General features: G+C 41.9%; 1 protein-coding gene and 1 long non-coding RNA gene across 2 annotated transcripts in view; one reads left to right on the top strand and one right to left on the bottom strand.

The window, feature by feature from the left end:
- The window catches only part of CPVL (carboxypeptidase vitellogenic like), a 101,073-nt gene that overhangs the window by 16,030 nt on the left and 64,030 nt on the right, over positions 1-21,013 (top strand). Inside the window, 4 exon segments of the mRNA XM_073809777.1 lie at positions 9,523-9,637; positions 10,624-10,682; positions 12,093-12,172; positions 17,433-17,499. Of these exon segments, the coding sequence (XP_073665878.1) occupies positions 9,523-9,637; positions 10,624-10,682; positions 12,093-12,172; positions 17,433-17,499 (321 nt within the window).
- On the bottom strand, positions 1,773-5,786 carry LOC141279472 (uncharacterized). The gene is made up of 3 exons (XR_012333733.1): positions 5,712-5,786; positions 4,751-4,967; positions 1,773-2,213 (listed from the first exon to the last, which is right to left on the bottom strand). It is a non-coding gene; the product is annotated as an uncharacterized lncRNA (long non-coding RNA).

Raw genomic sequence — 21,013 nt, 5'->3', positions numbered from 1 at the left:
TCAGACAACTTGCAGCCCTGGTTGATATCTTGACTACAACCTGATGAGAGACCCTGAGCCATAACTGTCCAGCCAGATAGCCCAAATTCCTGTCCCACAGAAAGCAAGAGAGATAATAAGTGATTATTATTGTCTTCAGCCCCTAAAGTTTAGAGACATGTTATGCAGCATTAGATAGCTCATAGGGCCTCTTGTCATGTACTTTTGGGCTATGTTTGTGATATCTTGTGACATCTAGAACTTCTGGAGTGGTGACTACTGTACCAGTTTTCTTTTGGTTTTGTGTGTGTTTGTATGTGTGCTTTTGTGTTTTTTGTACTTTTTTTTTGTTTTTTGTGTTTTTTGCCTCTCGGCTCCAATTCTACCCTCTTACCTGCTCCACAGTACTAGAGTTTTAAATATTTTTCCTATTCAGCAAACACGATATTTTTTTTTTGAAGACAAAAGCAAATTTATTTACATATTAAATCATAATGTAAAAGCAAGAATACAAATGCTATCAAAATGTTCACAATGATTTTAGGCTGGGAGGATTAAAAAAACTTGTTTTTTCTGTCTGTTTTATGCTTTCCAGATTGGTTTCTATGAACAAGTGTAATCTATTATAAATTTTTAAACAACTTTATTAAACACACCAGATTCCTTATGGACTAGTTCCTGCATTTTTCTCTAATGTAATCTCCAAACGTATTTTCTTATACTCCCTATGTTCAAATAATAACTGATCAACTTAACGTGTATTGAATTTTCAGTGAACACGATATTAAGCTTTGACGGTAGAGGGTGCTGGAGGGACATTGCAGGAGGAAGTTGGCTTCTTTTCCTGGCCCCTTGTCCTGCGTTTTGCTTTCTCTTGGACCTGCTGCTCAGTCTGTCAGCAGTGTGTGTGGAGGGACAACCAGTGGCGCTCTGCCTTAGCTGGGCACCCAGACCGCGAAGACCCTCAGCAAGCTTACAGTCTGGACTCTGTCCCAGTGACCACCTGACTATGGCCCTCGCAAGATAGACACCATTCATCCCAGGTCTTGCCAGCGAGCAGGCTTCCTACAGCCCAGCTTTCTCTGACACCCTCTCACCAGCCTGGACCACCTGCATCCCGGAGAGTGGCTTCCCACAGCCCTCCTGACGTGGACACCGTGCACTCCTGGCTTTGTGCCTTCGTTCAAGCAAGGAGGCTCCCAACATCCTGACTTCCTCTGCACTCCCGGCCCTGCCACCACAGCCCACTGTCCAGGAGGCCTTTCCTACTTGCCCAGGGGTTGTTGGCCAGCTTTGCCTGGGCACCTCAGTGAACTTCTCAGCTACCCAACAAGGTCTGGACCGTAGCTTTGGGAAGGTCCGCGCCCCACCTTATGAGTTTGTCCATCCGTGGACATTCTCCCTCAGCCCAGAATACACTTTAGAGTTCTCTTTATATATTTATGGTTATTCTCCCATTATAATGAATACCCCTTTATGTTAAAATCTCCCTGTTCCTTGGTGGACACAGGAAGCCTACCTAGCATGCTGGCATTTGGCGAACACTGAGGAAGTGGCTCGGGGGGAGCAGACCCCTCTGGCATTCTGCCCCTACTCTTGCCCTGGGCTGGATATGATACTCATGGCTGATGGGGGCCAGGGCAAACACTAGAACTTGTAACAGAATTGAAGGTCAGTGTTTCCAGGTTGAAAAAATAATAGTTAAAACAATAGAAAAATTTACTGTGTGTTTGTTGAGAAGGCGTCAGGAGCCAGGGCAGCCAGTCTTTCTGTCTCAGCCTTATTCTGTCAAGACCAGTGGATCACTCATCTGTGCTTTGTGGCAGATCAATGTGCTTTGCTTCTACAGGCATTTGGCAGAAGATGGCTACCTACAGTTTCCAAGCCTATCTGTCCTTGGATTGTACAATCAACAGAGATTAACTAGCACTTCTCCTGGGGGCAAAGTGTGATTAGCCCAGTTTGGGTCAGGTGTTCTTTCTTGGTCCAATCAGCTGAGGCTGAGGTTGCTGGGTCATGTGATAATAAACATGGCTAATGGGCTCTTTCCATTGGTGAATGGAGAATCAATTCTTAGAGAAGGGAATGTGGTCTGGACAGATCTCTTAAAATATGTCTACCACGGATGGCTACAAATCCACTAGTAACAGTAAAGCTGTGGAAGTCACAGACATTTATCTTCTTAACCTTCACTGTTTATCTTCTCTTTGCTATGTACTAATGGCATCAGAGACCTAGAAAAGTAGAAGGTAGGTGGAGTGAGACAAATCAAAAAGAAAGTAGCTACAAAAGATAAATTACAGATAATCCCATCCATAGATATATTCAATCTTTGAAAAAACCTTTGCGTGCCTGATTCCCTTTGAGAAATGAAATTTTTTTTTTTTTTTCTTTTTTGGGTTCGCGGGCCTCTCACTGTTGTGGCCTCTCCTGTTGTGGAGCACAGGCTCCAGACGCTCAGGCTCAGCGGCCATGGCTCACGGGCCTAGCCGCTCCGCGGCATGTGGGATCTTCCCGGACCGGGGCACGAACCCACGTCTCCTGCATCGGCAGGCGGACTGTCAACCACCGCACCACCAGGGAAACCCTGAGAAATGAAATTTTAACATGGAGAAGAAAGCAACCTTTTCAGCAATTTCTTTCTATGCATTAAGAAAGGAAAGTCAGGCCTTTTCTCTAACACCCTCCCCCCATTCCTTCTAATGTCCAGCTTTCTTGAAGGAGGCACAGAGAAGCCAGATTTACCTCATGAAGGAATGAGAGCCAGGTAGAAAGGTTAATGAGGAGAAAGGTAAAGAGAATTCTAGTGGGATGTGAGTTGGCTCAAACTAATGAGACAATTCAAAGCTTGTCGAGAGTCAGTGGGAGCTTGAGAGTGATATAAAGAGGCTTCAGAAACAGAAAAAAGTTTGGAAAAGTTAGTTGCCTGTATGACAGTGCAGTGGCAACAGTCATTGTGTAGGAAGTTTTAAGTGAGTGGCCGAAACCAACCTCTGTAAGTAAAATTCCCCTGAAAAGCACTGAATGTCTTAAGCAAGTTGTTTGCCTGTGTTGGGAGTATGTATGTAGAATTTAAATGTTATTATGGAGACTTCTCTGGTGGCGCAGTGGTTAAGAATCCACCTGCCAACGCAGGGGACACGGGTTCAATCCCTGGTCCGGGAAGATCCCACATGCTGCGGAGCAACCAAGCCCGTGCACCACAACTGCTGAGCCTGCGTGCCACAACTACTGAAGCCCACGTGCCTAGAGCCTGTGCTCTGCAACAATAGAAACCACTGCAATGAGAAGCCCGTGCACCCCAACGAAGAGTAGACCCTGCTCGACGCAACTAGAGAAAGCCTGCGTGCAACAATGGAGACCGAAAACAACCAAAAATAAATAAATTAATTTAAAAATACTATTAAAAAATTTTGTTAGGTACCTAGTTAACAATTTTAGGCAAAAAACCAATTGCTTTAAATAAAAAGCTGTGTCTTGATTAATACCATTAGTGTAGCAGCTGAACTGGGATCTGTGTGGCAAAATGCGAGTCCATTCAAACATACTCGGGGGAATTTCAAAACATTTACTTGGGGTACTAATGACTTCCATTATGACAGAACACATTGCTTAAACCAAAAATGATCAGCCTCTGCATGTAGAAGTGTGAAGGGAGCCTTAATTAATTTACTAATTGTACTTCTTATTTTAAGTGGTACATTGATTTGAGTCTATAGTGGTTAAGTTGCTGTTTTCTCTTACAAAGTGTGGTGTTCCTTGTTGGGGGTTCAGGAAGAGGGTGGCTAGAATATGTACCCAGCCCTAGGCATTGGCAGAAAACATTGCCCCAATACTTGTTGGGTACCTAAGATTCCCTAGAGTTGCTCCAGCAAGTCCTCTGTGTAAAATACAGTGTTGTTACCTGAGAGTACTGAAATCGGCAAGTCTTTAGTGCTCCCCTGGCCCTGATGTATGAATGTACTACTTCAGTGATTATGTGTAAGGCCTGAGTAGAAGGTTATCTCTACCACGTGATATAGAGGAGGGCCTGGGAGGACGGTACGAAGATGGGTATGGTTTGATGGGGAGCAGGGATGAAAAGGAAGACTCAGAACATAAGGGGATGCTACCCATGTGGGAAGCAGTAGGGCAGGAGGGTTGAGTACTGGTTTCATTTCATTAGTGTTCCCATATAGAGTCTCCTCTTCGCTCACTTAGAAGCAAGGAGAAAGGAAAAAGCTGGGTGTTTCTAAGAATCTCTTTAAGTACAGAATGTTAAACCAAATAAATGTTTTACTTACTTCGAATGACAATATATTAAGGCATAGGGTAGATTTTTTCACTATCATAGTGAATAAATAATGGAATCTACTAATGTAAGAGACTGAAATTTACTTCAGTAGGGATCTAAAAAACAGTAGATAACCTGCCTCCTTCTGGGCTGTTCCTTTAGGAACAAACCCTGAGGGAGGAATGTCCAAGTTCTTGAATTGGCCACCAGGGGTCACCAGAAGAATTGAAAGGACTTCTGAGGCAAAGCCATAGTTTCTTGCTCACCAAGAAGAGGGCAGATTTGTGGGACCTGCGTGCCCACCCTTCTGTTGTTAGAAAGACTTCTCACTTAACTATTTATGATTCCTTTGTCCCTTCTTTTATATTTAGAATTACCTTGTCCCTTCTTTTTGATCATCAGTTCTTGCTACACTACTCTGACCTATATGTCATTAGTAGAGATTTTATTTTCTTTTTAATTAAATATATAAATTTTTATCAATCGGGGATTACTCACCTTTCCGGTCTCAGCTCAAATGTTAGCCCATCACCAGAGGACTTCTTTAAGTGTTCAATCTAACGTCTTTCCATTGCTCTTTCATATCACCCGCTTATTTATTTATTACCTGTCTTCCCACCTTACCAGAAAAGTAATCAGAGCTAACACTTAAGTAGACATGTCAGGAGCTGTTCAATTGCTGGGCGTGTATTAACTCTGAATCTGCACAGCAATCCTGTACGATAGACATTATTATTATTATTTTCAAGCAGAAGACACTGAAACACAGAGACGTTAAGTAACTTGCCCAAGGTCACACAGCTCTAAAATCACATAATTAGAATTCATACCCTGGCAGTCTGGTGCCAAAACCTATGCTCTTAATCATTAAGTATCCTTCCTGTCCATGAGTGGAGCTGGTCTGAATCCCCAGCCCTAGAATAATGCCTGTTCATGTTATATGTTAAATGAATTAATACATTGTTGTAAATTCAGAGTGTCAGACTATTCAGCCAAATGATAATATGTACTGATACGAAGATATTTCCACAACATGTTGTTAAGTGAATACAGCAAATACAGAATATTATGTATAGCCTGATTCTATTTTTGAAAAAAAAAAGTGCTTATGTATATCGCATATGTAACATCTGTAAGATACATGTATATGTACATGTGGGGAGGTGAGGTGGGGTATAGAGAAAAATCTGGAAGACTAAATAGTTCTATGATCATCTCTAGGGAATAGGATTGGTGGGGCAAGGGGGAATTTTTTTATACCCTCTTTGGAAAAAAATTAAGAATAAGTACTTTCTTTATAATATGAAAAGCTTTAAGTAAAATTTTTCAAAATTTGGACAAAAATAAACACATTCTCTCTCATTTCATATACTCTTGAATTATAGTTTCAAAATAATAAGTACTTTAAAAGTCCTGAATTTTGTAAATCTGTAAATGAAGTAAAGCAGTTGTTTCTTACTTCATTTGATCCTAAGTTTTGCAGTGTGGTTTTGTTCAGGGTGTCTTCATTTACTTTTATTCTTTCCTAAATGGGGGGTAGCGAGTGGGAGAAGGGTTTCATTCTCACAACTGAGAGCTGAATATATCACCCAAGGAATTATCACATAATAACTTTATGCCATTATTATTGACATAATTATTGTTATATGTCATGACATTGTGATGTCACAGCATATTACAGAAGTCCGCAGGCTGTGTTATAACTAACTTTTTGCAATGTACATGTGAACCTTTCTTTTCCAGCATCTGACTTTTGCATTTCATTCTGGATACGGGTAGTATTAGCTCACAGGTTGGTTGGCTCATCAGAGTAAGAAGATGTGTGCGTGGAGTTTTCTTTTAAAAAATGAGCTTCTTCAGAGGTTGTTGAGCTCTTCAGGAGCTCCTTCAGGAAAGTAAATTTGAGGAGCAGGGTCAGCTGAGGTTGGAGGGGTGTGTGCAGATCTCCTATTATTTAAGCATTCCAAGAATTCAGTGTCCTGTGCTTCAAAGTCGCATAATAAAGATGTTTGGCACTGAGGTGTTAGACTTGACTTTGTAGTGTGGCCTCTCAGGGTCAGCCTATTTTTCTGAGAGCCCGGAGGTCCCATCATTGTGCCAGGTCACAGGAAGGGACATGAAAAGCAGGGGAGGATAGGGTGGAGATCAGAGGGCCCCGGGCACCCAAGAGGGCAAACTCTCTATCACCCTCACAGATTTTCAGCCCTGCCTGTACATTTAACCACCTGGGAGCTTTTAAAACAGACGGGTGCCTGCCTCACCCCAGACCAGTTGAATTGGAATCGCTGGGATTTGGGCCTGAGCAGTAGTTTTTTTTTTTAAAAAAAAAGCTCTCCAAGTTATTTTAATGGGTGTCCAAGGTTGAGAACCACTGGCTCATGGGTAGCTCTCCAGGGCTTCTAGAAGCTCATGTGCACGATAGGAAGGAAATGGGGGGCTGGAGGTCCGCTGGAATGGATGGACTCACAGTATCTCACACGCCCGGGAGGCTGGAACTACTTCCATCTAGATTCCATCCTGTCTCCACCTCTAATACTCTCCTACTGCTGAGTGAATACAAGTGGAAGGTGGTCCTGAGTAATCCCCTATTGAATAGCAAGATAACGGATTGGAGGGGAGATAAAAATCACTTGTTCAAACAAAACACACAGTTGGGGCCAGGCAGTCTAGGGCAGAGGTAGTTATATTTATTCAGCACAGTAGAGTTGACAGTATCATTTCATGATACATTTTCTCATTAGGGTCCTTGGGCAAGCCTGTGAGGTGAGCATTTATTGCCCTTTGATGGACGAGGGAGCAGAGGGCTGGAAGAATCTGAGGCCCAGGATTACGCAGCTATTACGTGGCCAAGTAGAACCAGCACCTGTCTGGCTACCAGTTCCAGGGTCACTCTCCTTCCCTACAGTGGCTTTAAAAGTCCAGCTTTGATGTTAATTTTTTCTGCTTCAACTTATAAGTTCCTGGTTCTCTTGAATTCTTTATAGACATTTGCAACACTTGAGGCAAGAGAACCAACTAGCGAAAAACTGACCAGGGAAGATGTCCAAAGGAGCTAGAATAAACAGCAAACGACCCACTTTTCCTATTCTCTCATTTGTAGATGTTTTACATGAAAACTGTCTATAAATTCCTAGTATTTTTCTATTATGTTGAGTTGGCCAAAAAGTTCCTTTGGGTTTTTCCATAAGATGGTACAGAAAAACCCGAACTAACTCTTTTGGCCAACCCAGTAGCAATAGCTAACATCTGTAGAACAGGCACTATATGCCACTCACTGGGTTTTATGAAAATTAATTTATTTAGTCCTCCCAACCACCACATGGCATAGGTACTATCATTGATCCCCATTTTACAGGTGGGGAAACGGAGGTCCACAGGACTTCGGCAACTTGCCTGAAGTCACACAGCTAGTGGCCCAGATTGGAATCCAGTTTGGAACAGGAGCTCACAAGACTTATCCATTACACTGTGCTGACACTTGGAGCTACAGCCCTGATCTGAGTTCCCAGTCTGACTCTGGGCTCCAACTTTTTCTACCTGCTTCCTTAGTTATAATAATCATTCGTGCTTAATGTGCTTTTTATCATGCATTAGGTTTTGCTCCAAGGGCTTTACAAATATTATATTATCTCATTTAATTCCTTAACACTGGAGAGTGGATCCCAGGTGGCCCCTCCTAGGCAGGCTTTTCTCCAGCTCACAGCTGTTCTGACCGCTGCCACTCTTTCAGCCCGCTCCCTTGACCCCTCCCTAAAGCTGCCAAAGGACTCTGTAGATATTTGGTGACTAGATAAGAGAAATCCCTCTGTCCCTGCTGTTTTCATGGTTAGAACCCTGTAGGATCAGCTCTTCCAGGTTCTTGGCTGTGGGTGCCAGATCCCCTCCCCTTGAGTTCGTCTTGCCTTCTGCCCACGGCCTTCTCACATCATCCAGATGGATGAGCCAATCCACTTTGACCTTCTAATGCAACACTGATTTGTCTCTGTGTGACTGGGCTAAGTAAGAGGTTGCAGGATTTCATTCTGGGCTGAAGCAGTAGGATCCTTTCTTGCCAGACCTGACTGACTGCACATCAGATGAGCCATGACATCCAATGAGGACTCACTATCAGGTTCTGCTTTGAGCCTTGTGGAGACCAAGTGGAGCTTCTTTCAGATTGCTCCCAAGGCTTCACGTAGGGCCAGGCAACCTCCATGCTCACTGCTCTCCCACCCAGTTCTTCTCTGTCTTGAGGATTTCTTCCATCTACAGTATCATTCGCTGGCTCTCCTTGTGGCTGGATCCTTCTCAGCTTCTACGTCTCAATTTCACTCTCAGGATCTCACTGAGAACTTCCCTGATCACTGTGTCCAAAGGAAATGCCTCTTTCTTTGCCCTCACTCGCTCTTTTAACATCACCCTTATTTCCTCTCCACACTCTTTAATCCTCGTATTTATTCATTCATTTACTGTCAGTATTTCCAATGAAATGTCAGCTTGAAGAGGGCAAGGAATTGTCTTTTTCACTCACTGCTCTGCTAGGACCTCCTCCTAGCGTGGTGCCGACCCCCGCGAGGTGCTGCGTGAAAGAAGTAAAGACCACTCTGTCATCAGGGGTGACGGTGTTGACCACTACCAGTGGCTCATTTCCAGCATCCCAACCCTGCCAGTGACCTTTCCTTATTTACATCAGCCACATCTCCTAAATAAATCCATACCTCGTTCAGGGTTTTGTTGCTATTGTTTGCATGGACTAGATGACTCAGGGCCTCTCTCTGTTCTTCTCAGTTTCATCATGTTGAATGAAGTTCCTGTTATCTCCGTGGTCACCTTCTCTGTAAATAAAATCAGAAAGGCAATTTGGGCTCTCAGTGAAAGGGGAAAATTGTCACTGAGGAGGATGGATTCTTTGTTGTGCCTCTTTGGGAATATGTTGGTCAAATGGAAGAGTCCCCAGAAAGTTTAAAGAGCTTTAAAAAAATCTAACCGTGCCCTAGACAGTATGCTGGGTGTCTAGGGGCACACAAAGGCTAAGCTTCTACAATCTGTGGCTTTTATGGCCATTAGTGAGAAAAGACTTAACTGCACAAGATAGATACCGGCATATGAAACAAATACTAAATCAAAACAACAAGAGATGACAGTGGAGAGTGGTCACTGGGGTCTGAGAAGGCTTGATGAGACTTAGATGAGTCAAGGCTGTGAGAGACAGAGGGTTGGGGTAAATTTGCTTGGATGTATTCTGCAGCCTTAGCACTCTATTTAGTCACTGGGTTCTTTGTCCCTTCTAGATAGATCCGTGGAATGCTCCAGTCGTCCTCTGGCTGCAGGGAGGGCCGGGAGGCTCATCCATGTTTGGACTCTTTGTGGAACACGGACCTTATATTGTCACAAGAAACATGACCGGTAAGTGCTGCTTGGACTCTGTTTTCCCATGGAGAGTTTTTCATTTGAACCTTATATCTGCTCTAGAAATAACTTAGAGTGAACAGTGAGCCACTAGTAATAGCTTTACAGTTCCAGATTATAAAAACATAACTTTCTGGCAACGTTTGTCCAAGAAGGAGGAGCCACCAGGGTGCGTGTCCTGGCTGGGCTGCTTTCTCCCTTAAAATTTGGGTGAAAGGTTCCAAGCTTTGTTCTGCCAGTCTCCTACTGACTCAAGCAATCCGGGCTTATGAAAACAGTTGGTATTTATTAGTATTTGGGTAAGCCCTTCTGCGTAGGACAAATGGGTGGAATTATATCCCTAGTTATTCACATGAACTGAACACTGTACGGTTCAGTCACATGAATGATCGGATATCTTGGAAGCAAGATACTGAGGGCTGGGGCTGGCATGAAGGAAGGAATGGAGAAGGAACCACATCCAGCTCTAACCCAGGTTTACCTCCATCTCATTTTTTTGGTGGGGAGGGGAGACTGTTTACTTTCCCTGGGTCAGAATGTGGAGGGTGAACCAGTTTGTGACTCAGTATATTCACGTACACAATTCTGTTGAAGTTGTGGTTCTCTTCAGCATTGGATGGGAGGAAGCAGATTCTGGAGAATTGGACATTAAGGATGATTCACCCAACTGGGCAGATGGGTTTATTCCATCCCTGGTTGATGGGTGTTTCTGCATGAACCAGTTGCACGGGGTTTTGTTTCCAAAGTTCATCTTAGATGTAGAAACTCTCTGGTTCTGGGAAAAGTAAAGGAGAGGAGGGGAGAAGAAAAAGGTGCCGGTATCTGTTCCCTACTATGAGAGTATAATGCAACGTCAGAGGTACACCAAGGGTTCGCTCACCTGAAGAGGACAGGTAGGCATGTTGGGCTCCTAACCAGAGCTAGGCATTAGATGGGATGTTTTATTAATGACCCAGTCTAAAACCTCTTCTCTGCTTTGCTAGTGCGTGCCAGAGACTTTCCTTGGACCACTATATTTTCCATGCTCTACATTGATAATCCAGTGAGTATCCCCAGGCTCCTGTGAAATGGCAGTGTTGGTCCCTCTTGTCTTTTTTCTTTCATTAAGTACATTTAAGAAATAGAAAAAAATACAGATTTAATTTTTTTCTTTTTAAAATATAATTGTCTATTTAAAGAACACATTTGAAATTTAACTTTTCTAACATGTATCATTACATCCAAGTTTGGGAATTTTAGTTGCTGCCTTCTCTCCTTGCCTCATTTCTAATCTTATAAAATGTCCTGATCACTGAATTATACCATCCAGGATAAGGGATTAGTTTCTTTCTCCTGATGATATGGGTTTCGCTATAGCATGGGTTATTATATAGTATGGGAAGTCCTAATCTTTCAAACTGAGTTCTAGATATAAAAAGTCAACACTGGCCCCCGTCACTTATCACAGTGAACAGAATGCCTCATCTCAGGGGGAGCAAAAGGTGGAATTCTCCTTGGGAAGTTCTTATGAAATTAAATCCTAGAAACTGCAGTATAGGAAAGTAACTTTAGGGTCAGCTTCTGCAGATTGGGAGTATCTTCTTTGTCCTCTAACTAATTCCTCTTAACTTCTTTCATTTCCTAGATGGTTCAAAGATAAAACAGAAAAATAGGGAGAAAAAAGTCCAACATTCTTGCCCTCCCCCATGTTTTGTCAACCATCCTTTTTCCTAGTCTATAATACCATATTTAAATAAAAGTTTAATTAAATGTCCTGTTCTCTTGGGTGTTTGGAGAAAAAACAAAAGCAAAAATATTTACAACTGGTGTGTGTAGAGGGGATGCATTCCTTATGTATATTATTGACCCAAAATAAGTAGTAGCTTCTTCTATTGATTTACAGCTCAGTTGTCCATGAACTTCTAGGTATAAGGAAATATTAGTTTAAAGCTAATCTTTATTTTAAAGCCCCTTGTCTGCTGAAGGTGAAAGGGCTTAGTGGCCATATTTCCCATAAATAAAGAAATGGGAAAAAATAACTACACACACACATAACTATCTTTTATCTCCAGCCTAAGTTCCTTCTTAGCAGGCAGAGCAGTGCACCCTCCAGGTTTCAGAGAGGAGACAACTTGGGGTCTTTTGATACTGTAGCAGGAGCCAGGAAAGGTGAATTTCTTGTTCTTAAAGCAACATCTGGCAGGGTCCCCGCTGCAGGATCAGCACAGCTCAGTCACTGACTTCAGGGCAGAGCTTTGCGCTGCTCTTTTGTTTGGGCTTGGAGGAGGGAAGGGGGACCTAGGTGACATGCAGCATCCTCCTGTGAGGACGGCTGAGAGCATGTGGGTGATGGCAAGAATCTGAGGTCAAAGTCATGGCCTTTGGAATAAGATTGATTTCCTTCCCAGGTGGTATCTCTCAGCAGGACATGTGTTTCTCTATGTTTATACCTGCTTATTTATTTCACCTTCAGGTGGGCACAGGCTTCAGTTTTACTGAACATCTCCAGGGATATGCAGTGGATGAGGATGATGTGGCACGAGACTTATACAGGTAAAAGGCCCTGACTCTTTCAGCCTTCTTCAGACCAAACGTTTTTCTATTTCAACAGGAAAATTCTTCCAGTAGTAGAAGTATTATTATTATTATTTTTTTTTTTTTTTTTTGCGGTACGCGGGCCTCTCACTGTTGTGGCCTCTCCTGTTGCGGAGCACAGGCTCAGCGGCCATGGCTCACGGGCCCAGCTGCTCCGCAGCATGTGGGATCTTCCCGGGCCGGGGCACGAACCCGTGTCCCCTGCATCGGCAGGCGGACTCTCAACCACTGAGCCACCAGGGAAGCCCTAGAAGTATTATTGATTGGTCTTCATAGTCCATTTCCTGAAGATCTTTTAAGAATACTTCTATGTGAGGTGTGTGTGTGCGAGCACACGCACACGGCCTATTTTCCACTTTATTACATTATCATTGATAAGTATAAAAGTAGAGAAAGTAGCAAGAAGAACTGACATCTTAAGGCATAATTTTAATTTTGTAAACATAGCTTTTGAAAAACAATGGAAACAGAGCAGAATTGTTCAACCAAAGATGATTTTCCAACCTTTCACCTAGATGCCTAAGAGGTTTCTGCTTGCTTTCCAACATTATATTGAACTTCGTTCTTGCCAGGAAACATCTTGGATGTTTGTTTGTTTTCTTTCCCAGGATTCCTCCTTTTGTGGCCTTCACAAAATGCAGTTTTTTACTCTTGTGTTTCTCCTTCATGCCTTTTCCAGGCTGAAAGCTCAGCTTGTTAGCGAGTCTCATACTTTTCCCTTCATATTACAAAATTATTCTTTTACTAAAAAAGAAATTAAAGAAAATGTGACGTTGTAAGCCTGATCAAACAGTATACGTATAATGTCTTCCTTTCTTTTTCTTACATTCATTATAGCTATTTTTTAGTACTTGTTTTTAAAGTAAGTGACCTTTCTTATTCGGTCACATTTTTTTTTTCAGTCTGTAAATTATTACTAGAGACCAAGTCCTGGATTCTTTCAGATCACTAGGGCACCCCTTTACGCATTGTAATAATTTACTAAAAGAATCCTAGTGGCCAGGAAGAGTTAACTAGCTCCTTTACCCTGCCCCCCACTTTTACCAAACACTCATTCTGCTAATTACTTGGTGAGCAAACCCAACCAATCCCCAAAGTGAAAGTGAATCTAATAGGAGTCAGAGTTTTTTGATCTCTGACAAAAGCTTTCCGTTTTATTCTTCTTTCTCCCCAAGGCCAATGGCTGGGAGGGGTGGGAGTGGGGGAAAGGAAGGAAGAACTTCCGGCCTCTCTCCCAGAGATTTTTCTCTCTTCTCTGCTGCCCCAGAAAATGATACGGTTGTTGTCTGTCTTGCACACTTTCATCTGCCACATGTCCCATTATTTTAACACTTGCATTCAGTTTCTAGGCGGGCTGGATAGGACGCACACTTCTGCTTCCAGATACAATGAATGGGTCCTGGGGGCAGATTAGCCAGATCCTGACAGGGGTCTCTTCCCTGCCCGCAGCTCAGGCACCTCCTTTTTCCCCACCACAGACATAATCCTGCCGGCTGTCTTTTACAAGTTTACTCAAGCGCCATGTCTTTCTCATTTAGCACTGACTGTGAGCTCTCATTTTTCAGATCGAAACCTACTCCCCCATACCCTCCTCCTACTCCAACCCTCTTTTGGCTTAAATCCAAACAACCTTAGTTGTGTAACTAGCAAACACCCTGAGGGCGGAGGGTCTGTATTAAAGAAATGCATCAGACCCTCTAAGCCCTGAGCCTTGCACCCTTGCCCTTCCTTTTCTGGCTCTCTTGCCCCTCCCCCAGAGATGGTCACAGCTTCCAGTTGACCCTCTGAGTGGATATTTACTGCTGACATGTGGTTCATCTCCTCTTGCAAGACATGTAAAGAGAACCTATTTCAAAGCATCCATTGTTTATAGCTGTTTTAGTTCTTTTTGCTTCAGGCTCTTAGAACTGGAAAGTAGTTAATCAAGAGTAGTGCAGAAAACTGATTTCAGCTGTTTCCTTTATGGTTTGCACTATTTGTTTCCCTTTGTGACTAGAGTCTTCTCTCCAGCTGTCCAGATGGGTGTTTGGAATAAGAAGGTCGCTTTGAAACCTATGAATTGTCTACTATTGGTTTAAAGAGTAGAGCATTCTTTTTCTCCCTTTGAAAACCATCTTTTTTTCTGAAAATCCAATTCCTTTTCACTATTATTAGTGCACGGCTGTAAGGAGACTCCTAAAGACATTTGACATTCACATTTAGGCTGCTTTTCTTTGTGTTTGGAAGTGAAACTTTTTCACTAACAAGATGTTTAAATTTTTTTTTTTCTATTTGGAATGTGTTTAGGACCACAATGCCGCTCTGGTTTAGAAAAATATATAAATTTCCTAAAGAATAATAAATTTTCTAACTGGAGTAGACCAGCTGGTGCCACTCTCCCTCTACCACTATTTTTTTTTTTTTTTTTGTGGTACGCGGGCCTCTCACTGTTGTGGCCTCTCCCGTTGCAGAGCACAGCCTCCGGACGCGCAGGCTTAGCAGCTGTGGCTCATGGGCCCAGCCACTCCACGGCATGTACCACTATTTTTTGATTGCCTACTATGTGCCCGACATGGTTCCTAGTGCTGCTGATACAGTAGTACGCAAGCTCCCCAGTCCCCACTCTCCCAGTGTACCTGAAGTTGTCTTCTTAGCAGCCAGACGGAAATGCTGCTATTCTATTCCACGTATTGGTTTGCATGGGAGATAGTATGTATTGCTAAACAAAGCTTCATGGCAGTATGACTATGAAACAGTTTCATATATTTAATTAGAACAATACTGCGTGATGGGTGCAGGCAGAGATCATGGCCTGGCCATACTAGAAGTGGAATGAATGAATGCAGAGGATGGCTCCTGATCTGATGCAACAGACGAAACCACCGAGATTCTTGTTGCTGTGCTTCTTTCAGCCTGTCAGCAACAAAAGCTATACCTTGTTTGGCTTTTGTTGGTACGGAGCTTCTGCTGAGATTATTTTAACCTCAGTTCTCCTGGATGTCTTGTATTTACTATGACCCTGACTCCACTAGAGCTGACCAAAGACCAGGGTTGTCTTTGGATCTCTAATGTGTTATCATTTACGTCTATCTTCTCTGCCCTGAACCCATCTTCCTTTTTAAAAAAATTATCTGAGGAGTATTTTCTCCTACTCATTCACCCTTGCAATCTGTGTTTCATCCTATTGTCCTTTAATGTACCTTTCTGCCACCAGGTAGCCTTTGACTAAAATTTGACTCAAATTGACAAGGCCTTGGCGCAATGCCAGCAAGGTCGTCAAATGGAAACACCTGGAAGAGGCATGCCTTGTGTGCCATGTGGCGCTTGTGCCTGAGTAAATGCATGGAGTGCACGGCACACACACGTGCATGTATTATGCCTTATGTATTTTGGCATTTCTACTTCTAAAATTTGCAATTTTATGTGAGCATTATTCTAGATATTATTTTGAAACAACCCTTCACCACATAATGGTATAGTCCTTGATGAAAACACAGTTCAATGAGCAAATGATATATGTATGTGCAACTTACTAAATTTATCTATTTTATTCTTCGTTCCCATTTAAGAAAGACTTACTAAGGCCTTGCTATGATTAGCCAAATTTTTGTTCATATCCTACTGTGAAATTAAATCTCTGTGATAGCTTCCTCAAGTGGGACCTTGCCTTGGAAACTTCAGCTAGATAATCCTGCTTTTTCAGGCTGGAAGCAACCTAGGAGATTATCTCCTTCAGCTAAGACTGTCGGATAAAATACAGAGTGCCCAGTTAAATTTGAATTTCAGATGAACAACGAATAATGTTTTAATCTATGTATGTCGCATGAAATATTTGGAACATATTAATACTGAAACATTATTTGTTGTTTATCTGAAACTCAAATTTAATTGTACATCTTTTGTTTTTATTTGCTAAATCTAGCAGCCCTGACAATCCTCCAACAAATTCTTTAAGGAAGTAAGCTTTAAGCTGAAGCACAAGGCTTAGTTCAGATTTACTATATTAAAATGTCTATTGCCATTCCAACTAGCAGGCAGAGAGAAAGGCAAGCAGTTTTTAGCCTGAAGTTTGGAGAGGGAAGGCTGGAGAATAAACTCCTATTTTTATATCAGCTCTAAAGCTAGCTCATTGCCAGCACAAACATGTACGCTGTATAATGCAGCTTCCCAGATTTAGTTGCTACAAAGATTTTAGTTACTATAAGTAATAAACAGAGAAACAAACTGAAACTCTACAGTAGAGTTTAATGGTGGGTTTTTATGAAGCCTTTGAAAATTAAGTATTTCCAGGATCACAGTGATTGTAATGACCCAGTTTTGCCTCTGGGTGACCCTTGAACTTTCTCTTTCTCCTGGTTTTGCAGGGCCTCCTTGCCTTTCATGTTCACTGGCTGGTTTACGGCTTTTAGTCCCTCAGCAGGAAACTGGAACAGAAACCCTGCCTAGCTTCTCAGGCATTGCAATCTGGGTCAAAACATTCATAAAGCTTCTGAGTTTCACAAGTTTTTGTTTCCTTTCTGAAAGATTTTGTTCAAGTAGAGAATGATTCAATAATCCACCCTTTTCTTGCTTATTATAAAATAATTTCTGGAGACTGTTTAAATCTATTTCAGCTTACCAAGAGTGTTGGCATTCTTTCCTAAATGTGATTCTTTTGACCCTGGAGGCCACTGTGCATTTACTTCAATGTCTGTGACCATTTGGTGGTTTTCCCTAGGACTACAGTCATTTTACACCTTTTCTGTTCTTTGGTTATTAAAACACTGAAATGCTGGGAGCCCCGTTAGAATATAGAAATGTTCAGCTTCCCCACGGAGAGAGGTTGGTAAGCAACTAAGGTTCCCATTACCTCACCGCAACCCGAGATTACTGGGGTCATAAGGTTTGCAGAACTAACTCCACAAATTGCTAAGTAATAGGTGAAAGCCTGTAGCACTTTGCTCAAGGGTCCCCTCAACAGGTGGGTGATCCAAGTTGGTAACCCAGGGAGCTGGAAACCTTCCCAGAGTGTTGATGTTCACTTGTCTCAACTTTGAGTATCACAAAGTAAGCCCACAAGTGTTCTTCTAACCATCCACAGAGTATGGAGTGTTATGCACATGAGACGTTGAAAAAATGCCTACAGGAACTTATAGCATAATAGTATCTTAACTCAAATGTGAAGCCAATTGTCCAAGGGTGAAATTGTGTAGCATAGCATGATTCCGCGTGATTTTTATTGTTGTTCTTCTTTTTGCAGTGCACTTACTCAGTTTTTCCAGTTGTTCTCTGACTATAAAGACAATGACTTTTATGCCACTGGGGAGGTGAGTTGAAGTCATGTTTTCTTGCATGCTTCCAACATCTTCAGGACTGAAATATATTATGACACTTGTGGTTTATTCATTCAGTATAGACACACACACACATCAATATTAATTCAGCCCATATAAAAAATCCTCCAATTATCCCGCAGATGTCCTCCATAGCATAGTTTTAAAAATTCAGTGCCCAATAAAGATTCATATATCACAGTGGGTTGTCATGTCTCAGTACCATGTCTTTGTTGGTGTTGTTGTCAGTTGTGATGATGATTATCCAGAGTCTAGACAAGGTGCCTTGTAGAATGTCCCATTTTCTGACTTTGTCTGACTCTTTTCCAATGCTTAGATTCACTGCAAACATTTGGCAAGAACACTACATAGAAGATGTTGTTTACTTTGTATTCAATCACATCAGAAGGCATATAACATCTTTGTTCCATTACTGATCACTTAATCAAGATGGTACCTGCCAGATCTCACCATTGAAAAGGTACCATTTTCCCTTTGAAATTAATAAATAATCTGAGACCATGTGAACATCTGTTTCCCCCAACACACACACCAAATATGTCACCAAGTAGTTTTAGCATCCACTGATGATTCCTGTCTGAATCAGTTATTATACTGGGGGTTATAAAATGGTGATTTTTCTGATCTATCTTCCTTTAGATATCATCTGGCATTCTTCTGTAGAGAACATCTTTCCTTCTTCCTCTTCTCTGATATGTACTTTAAAAATATCACTGGGGACTCATGGATTGTAAATTCTGTTTGCTGTGTTAAATTTTATTGATATTATTATTGTTTTTGATGCTTGTATTTTCCTATAGTTGGTCAATGGGAACCCTTCAGGCTGGCTCCTGTGTCCTTTTGACACATTGTCCCCGTTTGTCCCCGTTAGCCTTTGAGCATTTCCTTGCTCTTTGGCACAAATTAGTTATAAGTTACAGGATTATCTTGTACTTTCCCTGCCCTAGCAGGGAATTAATTCTGGTTTTTTCCAGGGTGATTATGTTACAATTTAATGAACAATTCATTTGCATATGTTGGTTTCAATCTTAAGGTTTGCTATTTTTCATCCTTTTAAATTTAAGGTTATTTTAAAAATGTATAGCAGCCAATATTTTGAGAACACAAAAATTCTTAGGTGCTAGGAGTACAGTTGTGAACAAAACAGAAAAATTCCCTGCATTCATACATTCCAGAGGTGAAAGCAGTGATAATGAAAGAAATAAATATGTACCAGATGGTCAGGCAGCGATATGTCTGAAAAAGATGTCATGAAAAAGATAAGCAGGGTGAGGGCTGGAGAGTGATGGAAGTGTTATTTTGGATAAGATTGTCAGAGAAAGTCTCTTCGGTAAGGAGACAATTGAGCAGATTCCTGAGTGACGTAGTGGAGTGGTCTCTGCAATATCTGTGAGAAGAGCTTTCCTGGAAGAAGGAACAGCAAATGCAAAGACTCTGAGGTAGGGACGGGCTTGGTGCACTCAAGGAGAAGCATTGAGCCACTGTAGAAGGAGCTTAGATGGGAGAGGCAGGCTGATCGTGTAGGGCCCTGTTGCTCATGGCAGAGTGGTTAGACTTTATTCTAAGTGTAATGGGAAACCATTGAAGGGTTCAGTGTTCCCTGAAACAGTATTGAGAATCAAATTCAATTCAGTTCAACACACATATATTGAGTATGTACTATGTCTGAGGCTTTGGACAAGTATTAGAAAGTCAATGATTCAGACATTAACTCTACTGTAAATCTGAGTCTAACCATACAGAATGAAGAGTACAGTTGGAGAAGTAGCTGTAAAGACAAATAGTGTAAGGTGAGCAAATAGCTACCTCTCAATATGGGATCCTCAGGAAAAGTCAAACAGAGGAGACAGCAATTAAATTGGATTTTGAAGGATAAATATGGGTGTATTAGTCACGGCTCTTTTGCTTGCAAGTGACAGAAACCCTATTCAAAGTGTCTTAAGTAAAACAGGGGATTGAATTGTTGGCATCAGGTGTGGCTGGATCTGGTTGCTCAAACCTTATCAGGATCTTGTCTCACGTTCTCTCCATCTATTCACTTGGCTTTGCACTTCACTGATTTCATTCTCAGATAAGTTCTTTTCACCTGTGCCCTTGACTCTCCAACCCAGTCCAGGGCTCTAGGTATAGCCTATCAGCTCAACTTCTCTTTCCCAATAATTCCACCATATACCTGAATCTCATTATCCATTTGAATCCCATGGCCATTCTAGAACTAATAACTGGAGTCAGGGGGATGGAGGAAGTGACACTCCTGTCATTTTGGTAGCAACCCTGGAAAACACCCGGTTCTCCACCACCAACAGAAGAGAGATCTGCTTAGTGTGTAATTCCTCGTCTTGCAAATAATGTGACAATGTTGTTAACCATCATGTTGAACTTTCGGCAAAGCTACCAAATACCAAATGAAAAATTTGACTTGTCTATCTCATGTCTGCCTGGTGGTTTCATGCATGTAGTTTCTGAATGTGTGTGGCAAAGGACAATTTTCTTTTTATATTCTCTGCTGCCAGGATGAATACTTTTAAGGAAACCTGTGCCTTCCAAGTGATGAAGGAAGATGGGAATGAGGGCAGGCAGAGCCTGGGATGGAGATGCACTTGCCAGGCAGCAGCATCTTCATGAGAACTACACAAGATACATTAAATCTGGGGGCACATCTTTTTCTAAAAGGTAGAGCACTAAATAATGCCTTGATGGTTTATTATTGGCAGAATGCTGTGTTTCTCTAGTCTGCTTTGTCCCACCTGGTCTTTCTGTTTTAAGGCTAGAAGGCAGAATGGAGAAGTGGAAGGAATTTTGGATTAATAATCAGGACACCTGAGGTTCATTGCTGGCTTTGCCTCTCTCTGGATGATTCCAGACAAGTTCTGTGACCTCTCTGGGCCTCTGCTTTTCATCTTACAATCAGAAGGGTTGGTTTTTAAATTAGATCACTTCCGGGGATATTTTACTTTACTGGATACTCAACTGTAGTTACCTAGACGTACTCTTAAAGCATCTGTATACAATTGCAGTTTTAACATAATACCAACCCACCCTCCCTGTGTCCGCCACCATAAAAAATGTTGTAATAGATTTTTCAAGAAAGGGAAATCTTTTCTCTTGTGAACTCTTAATTTCCTGAACAAATAATGCCGCTAGATTTGTAGAATTGTTCTTGGAAAACAAATGCATAAACTCAGAAATGGTTTTCTGCTTTTGATTGCAAAGGTACTAGACCTAAATATCCTCCACATTTGTGTGCTATGAATGAGGGTAGCCTGGTGCTCAAAGGGGCTGGAACAGCTGTTCAGCGCCCTAACTTTGGTGTAAGGGAGTCTGGAAGTAATAACAGTACCTACTGCATGGGGTTGTTTTGAGCATTTAATTAGATAATCCTCCTCAAATATTTAGCAGAGTGACTGGCTGTGGTGAGTACCCAGCATATGATGACTATTATTACCATTCATGTTGAAAAGCTGGATTAAAATGTTATGGCTCCAAA

The sequence above is a fragment of the Tursiops truncatus genome, chromosome 9, assembly GCF_011762595.2.
Source record: "Tursiops truncatus isolate mTurTru1 chromosome 9, mTurTru1.mat.Y, whole genome shotgun sequence".
In the NCBI taxonomy this organism is placed as follows: domain Eukaryota; kingdom Metazoa; phylum Chordata; class Mammalia; order Artiodactyla; family Delphinidae; genus Tursiops; species Tursiops truncatus.
The sequence above is the reverse complement of the archived record's forward strand: the minus strand, read 5'-3'. Positions and strand labels throughout refer to the sequence as shown.